The sequence below is a fragment of the Quercus lobata genome, chromosome 12, assembly GCF_001633185.2.
Source record: "Quercus lobata isolate SW786 chromosome 12, ValleyOak3.0 Primary Assembly, whole genome shotgun sequence".
Classification (NCBI taxonomy): Eukaryota; Viridiplantae; Streptophyta; class Magnoliopsida; order Fagales; family Fagaceae; genus Quercus; species Quercus lobata.
In genome coordinates, this window is record NC_044915.1 from 42980529 (window position 1) to 42986791 (window position 6263).

The window sequence follows — 6263 nt, forward strand, 5'->3', positions numbered from 1 at the left end:
AGTGATGATCATTTTGTTAGTAAAGAGAATGATCATTTTAATTCCAATGGGCATAAGTATATCATGCACCACGGAGAGATTGATTTGGTTGCTCTTGAAAATGAAATTTCAGACCTCAATGACAGACTGGAGGCACTTGAGGCAGATCACGATTTTCTTGAGCATAGTCTGAACTCTCTTCAAAATGGAGATGAGGGGCTACAATTTGTTCAGGAGATAGCTCATCAACTGCAAGAATTGCGGAAAATTGGGATAAGATTAATATGTTAATCTGTTCCTTGACACGTATCATGACGTGGTAAGCATACTGAAAAATATTAGTTGTTCTAATTTTCACAAGTCTTTTAATTTCTGATTTTTACAAAATTGTTTTTTTTTTTTTTGGGTGGGTGCATTGATGATCTCTGCATAACATATATAAATATCAATTCTATGTCGGTGGTGGCTGAGAGCCGAATCTTTTATTTTTATTTTTAATAATTAAATATGTATATCAATCCTTGAGCAAGCAATAAAACTGACTGTTCCTCTATTCTGGCTGCCAATGTTGATTTTGTTGTAAGTGAGTTGACTTCTGAACTGAACCTGGGGGTTGTTTGGAATGAATAGGCAATGTACACAAATTGCTCTGGTGAAGTTCTGAGCTCTTTTCATATTGATAAACATAGATAACTGTGATAATAAACAGGTTGAATGGCATAGTGTAAGTATATAAGCGTCTCTTGCTAAATCCTGGTGTTTAATTGAGGGGTAATAAGTCAATTCAGCTGTTTTGCTTGAAAGAGTCTACTTGAGGACATAGAATCTCCATTGACTGTTGACAATTGGTTTATTTTCACTAGAATCGTCAAATTCATGAGAGTGACTTACAAATTTTCCAAATTTTAGTTCCTTATAAAATTTTGGAATAGCAATGAACTGGTGTTGGTAAATAGCATTTTGACACAGAACTATATCTCAGCTTTTTAGCAATGGTTCCTATTATGCGTTATTTGATATCACTGAGTAGCATTCACAAAAGAGTAGCACTCAGATTTAAGAATGAGTCTCTGAACCTGCTGATGATGGAACTCATTTGACTAGCAACTTGAGATACACCTAATGAGGGAAACATTAAAAGAAAAACCATTGTCAGATTTGAGAATTCAAGGCACATTTGATGAGTCATGCATGTAGGGTTTGTCATGCTTATAAATTAACGTCTGTTTTGCATTCCTGGAAATTCTTTTCCTCTTTCTAAAGATGTTGGCATTCTTTGCTTTTCTGTTTTAAATTTGATCTCTTTAAGATGAAATTTATTGTGTTTATCTGCTGATAGCCTAGCCCTCTTCTTCTTTTTCCTGAATTATATTTCTCAGGTGTATACTAAAATTGTTATGAGGAAACAAGAAACGAAAAGTCAATACTACAGGAACATTTTCAGCCAGTTGTGGGGGGGTACATAGACCAAAATATCATGGCTCGTTTATTCTCTGCTCACCTACAAACATGAAAGATTAAGATAGGGTTTCATGTACAGCTTCCACATTAGATTCTTGGAGAAACAAAAAAGGTATATATTAGCAAACAGTGTTATCAGGTATGGAAGTGATGTCTTCTATTTCCTTTTGTGCCCTATTGGGCCTTGTTTTAAGGAAGAGATGTCGGGGTTAGTTTTTGTTATATCAATGATGATGAGGTTGTAAAATGGGTGTTTTAATCTTTTAGCATAATTTCTTGTTCTCAAGGGTGGTTCTGATGGTACCCAAACAAAGAGGTCCTCAGAATATGCTGCAAAACACAAGTTGCTGGCCATGGAGAGTCATCCAAATATTAGAAGACATTCTAGAATTGGTGGGGGGGATCAGATTTAGGACATAGGACTTTTGTTGTTCCCTCGGCTGTTTTGAGGAATGCCTTGGCTTTTAGTTAAGAAGGCCACAACTCATTTTGTTAATAGAACCCTTATGTTGAACTGCTTTATTTTTGTTGCAATGGTATCAAAAAAAAAAATTGCTTCTCATGGGCAAACCAATTCTGTTGTAAATTCAAATAGAATGTTATAATTAGTGTTATAGAGATAATAGGCCTAAGTCGATTACAGATATTTTCCCTATTACCTTATTACTTAACATGACTTGTCAAAAGTAGGATAAGTCCTTGAAGTTTAGCCCAAAGCCCAGAGAAATAATGTCTTCCCACTCATAGCCCGAATCCCATATGGGGCAGAACTCACCAATGGCCCTACTTGTCATAGATCATCAGGGCTTCAAATCACACTTAGTTCATGGGTCTCAATAATCCACCCTAAACAAAAAAAGTCCTATTACCCTAAGCAATAATCCACATTTAAGCCTCATCCGAAACAATACTTCAAACAGAAGCCCACGCTTGAACCTCTACCGCCCATACCCACCCAAATCGTGAAACCCACCAATTTGTCTGCGCTTAGAAGGAAACCCAACCCAAGGAGTTCACCCTGTGATTTGAATCGGTAGAGGAAAGATTGCGAAGCCCCCTAGCTAGAGACTGGAGTAAAAAAAAGCATGTGAAGCGGTTCGGCTTTTCATTGGCAAAGAAGTTTATTTTTTTCTTTCTTGCACGAAAATGGATGATATATTAAACAAAAAAAAAAAAAAAAAAGCCACAAATTAATACAACTAGGAACAAACAAGTACGTACGTACGTACAGACCCGATATTCACTAAAGTTTGAGCACACAATAGTAGAAACAAGATAACAAAAGAGCAAAGAAAAGAAGGGTTGTTTCTATGAAAATAGAATCCGAGATTCTTAAGGAAATCAAAGAAAAGTCGGAAGAGCCTGTTTATGACGAAGTGAAAGACATGGTGTACACACACGCCTCTTTATGTGAAAGCATGAAGCTGTACCCACCAGTCCCGTTGGATTCAAAGGAGGCAGTGAATGACGACGTATTGCCCGGGTGAATGGTGGTGAAGAAGGGGATGAGAGTAACGTACTTTCCATACACTACGGGGAGGTTGGAGATATATGCTGTGGGGATCAGACTGGGCTGAGTTCAAACCCGAGAGGTGGCTGCAGATGCAGGGGGAGGAGAATTCCAAGTCATGGAGGTTTGTGGGGAGGGACACGTACATGTACTCAGTGTTCCAAGCGGGTCCTATAATATGCTTGGGAAAGGAGATGGCTTTCTTGCATACAGGGCCGGCTCAACGAATTTGGAGGCACTAGGTGAAAGTTTTAGGGTGAGTTTGGTTCAGCATTTTGTAAAAATGCATAATGAAAAAGTGGAGTTTCAAAAAGTTACGTGTTTGGTAAAAGCTGTTAAAAAGTGTTTTTTGAAAAAACTAAGTGTTTGGCTAGCACTTATAAAAGTGGCAGTTTGAGGAATAAATTACCAAAAAGGACAATGTATATATAAGGGAGTTTATTTCATACTTTTTTTTTTTTTTTGGATGTGAGTTTATTTCATACTTATTAAATCATCTATTTCTTATACTTACTAAATAATAATAATAATAATAATAAATATATATATTATTGGTATTATTTTAATAATGTTTGGGTAATTTTTCTTTTTTAGTATCATAATTATTTGTTATTACCATTAATGACTTCTTATTAATATTAATTAAATCTAAATAATTTTCATCATCATGAAGCACAAAGTAAAAATGTAAAAAGATGATAAAATATACACCAATAATCCAAGTTTAAATTGTACTCCATAAAAATGTAAAAAGATATAAAATACATATCAATAATCCAAGTTTAAATTGTACAACACAAAAATGTAAAAAAGATGATAAAATACATACCAATAACCCAAGTTTAAATTGTACTACATGATATTATATATATAAAGACAACTACTAATTATTATCCCCCCCAATGGAATTAGCAATGGAATCACGAAGAACCACCATCGCAGGGTCTGTTAAAGATCCTGAGTTCTGCTCATAACTACTACCTGCTTCACTATTATGTTCTTTTCTAGAAATTGAATCTTGATTGGCGTTTATGAAGCCCCTATCAGCCCTATCATTTAGCCTAACAAAATTATGAAGAACCATAGTAGCAGATACAATAAGTATTTGGATATGGAATGGAAAATATGGCATGTTTCTGATAATTCTCAATTTATTCTTCCACACACCAAAAGTGCGCTCAATCGTACATCGAAGAGATGAGTGAGCATGATTAAATTTTTCATGTCTAGTTCTAGGGCTTCCACCTCTCCTTCGAAAGTCTTGAAGATGGTATGATATTCCCTTGTACGGTGCCAAATAGCCTTTCATCATTGGGTACCCAGAATCAACTACATAATATCTCCCTAGAAAAAAAAAATTCAATTGTATTAACACACTCATACAATATGTCATTACAATGAACAATTGATTAACCAATTACAAACCTGGTGGTGGGTGCGGAAAGTTATTACTTTGATTACGAATAGTATCAAGAAAAATGTGAGTGTCGTGTGCTGCACCTTTCCACTCAGGCAAAACAAATGTGAATAACATATCAAAGTCACATGCAGTCATCACATTTTGGGTTGGATATCCCTTTCTTCCAAAGTATGGAATGGACTTCTTAGTAGGTACAACCGCTGTCACATGTGTGCCATCAATCGCACCGATGCAATTCTAATAAAAATATTAATAGTTTTCAGTTCCACATGCATTGTATTATCTTATAGATAATAACACTTATTCAAATATACAATAGTACACATACTTTGAAATGTGGCCAATAAATTGGATGGTCTTGTATTTTGGTTGGAACTTCACTAAAAGTTGGATCCGAAGACTTTACATATGCAGCTACAAAGCGAGCACCTAACAGAGTGATCATCTTCTCAAAATGTCTACTTATGGTTTCACCCAAATGCTGAAATATTTCTTGAACCATTTTGTTACATGTTCTATGACCAAGTATCAGTAAACAGATTGCCACTGACTCTTCTAACCTTATATTCCTTGAATGTTGAAGTCCATAGTCACGTTGTAAAACTTGACACAAATTAAGAAACACCTTATTTTTCATTCTAAACATGTTGTAAAACAATTTCTCATTACCTTCCATACAACGTCTCACCCAAGCCTACCCTGTTTGTTCAGAATCATAACAAGGAGTCTATTAATGTACTTATTGAAATATGTCACAACTGCTTCACAGGTAACTGCCACAAGATGATAAAACTCTTCATCAGAATCGTTGCTACTATCATCATCATCAGAATCACTGTCACTGTCATCATCATTGTCACTACTCTCACTATCATCATCATCATTGTTATCACCATCGTTATTATTATTAGCATTGTTATAATCACCACTATCATGATAATCACAATAATTTCTGTAATCCCCATCCATTAATAGTTCCATAAAATTGCCACTCTCATGAGTACTATTATAATCATCCATATTGGTTTAGGCTACACAACAAAGTAACAAATAATCAACCATTGCTAATACTTAATATAAATCAACAAAGTAACAAAAGGTGTAACAGTTGACTAGAAACACGTTGCATACCAACACAATTCAGAACATCAAATACATAACATTGTAACAGTTGCTTCAAATGTGTTTACATTACACATATATTAGTCCAAAGCTAATACTAAATATCACATAACTTAGTTTAAAGTTAATACAACATAGCTAATACAACATAAAGCTAATATTAGTCGTAAGCTAATACAACATAGAGTTAATATTAGTCCTAAGCTAATACAGAGTACCACATAAGGTTGGTCACTTCTTTTGGTTCAAACAAATCATTCCTTATAGCCACTCTAGTTGTGACTCTGGCTCCTTGAAAGTTAGGAACATCTCCCTACGTGACCTTTTTAGTAAGATATAGGAAGCTTGAACCACAAACTTAAACGGGGTCTTTTATTATATTTAATTATAAATTCATATATTTTTTTCAATTAAAATTTATTTTTCTTACTTTTTGAAAGGCAAAATTACTAATTAAATTTTTGCATTTAAGTTCCGCTAACATTTCCTTTTCAACTAATAATATGGCTAATCCACTTAATCTTTCTTGTGACATAGTTGTTCTTAAATAGGATTTTATTAATTTTAACTTTGAAAAACTTATTTTTGCAGAAGCAATTGTAATAGGTATAGTTAGTAATATTCTGAAAGCAATATATGCATTTAGAAAATATTTTAGCCTCTTTATATAATTTAGTACATTAATCGGAGAGTTATCATTTATTTGCAAAACTTCTTTTAAAATTTTTAGTTCTGAATATAAATCTAAGCTATCAATATTGGAATAAGTTT

At 34.1% G+C, this 6263-nt stretch overlaps 1 protein-coding gene and 1 long non-coding RNA gene across 2 annotated transcripts; one reads left to right on the forward strand and one right to left on the reverse strand.

The window, feature by feature from the left end:
• The first annotated feature begins 8 nt into the window (after positions 1-8).
• Positions 9-1962, forward strand: LOC115972030. The gene is made up of 2 exons (XR_004087382.1): positions 9-298; positions 1359-1962. It is a non-coding gene; the product is annotated as an uncharacterized LOC115972030 (long non-coding RNA).
• Positions 1963-3833: 1871 nt separating this feature from the next.
• LOC115970695 (protein ALP1-like) lies at positions 3834-5390 on the reverse strand. Its single transcript, XM_031090283.1, has 4 exons — positions 5069-5390; positions 4699-4973; positions 4376-4607; positions 3834-4294 (listed from the first exon to the last, which is right to left on the reverse strand). The coding sequence occupies exons 1-4, from the start codon at positions 5388-5390 to the stop codon at positions 3834-3836; spliced, it is 1290 nt and encodes a 429-aa protein (XP_030946143.1).
• Positions 5391-6263: the final 873 nt, after the last annotated feature.

What these genes read in the sequence shown, in the direction of transcription:
- LOC115970695 (XM_031090283.1), bottom strand. Translation starts at nt 5,390, where the DNA reads ATGGATGATTATAATAGTACTCATGAGAGTGGCAATTTTATGGAACTA. An exon ending in TATGATTCTGAACAAACAGG is followed by an intron (nt 4,974 to 5,068) that starts GTAGGCTTGGGT and finishes ATTTGTGTCAAG; the next exon opens with TTTTACAACGTGACTATGGA. An exon ending in CTTTCCGCACCCACCACCAG is followed by an intron (nt 4,295 to 4,375) that starts GTTTGTAATTGG and finishes TTTTTTTTCTAG; the next exon opens with GGAGATATTATGTAGTTGAT.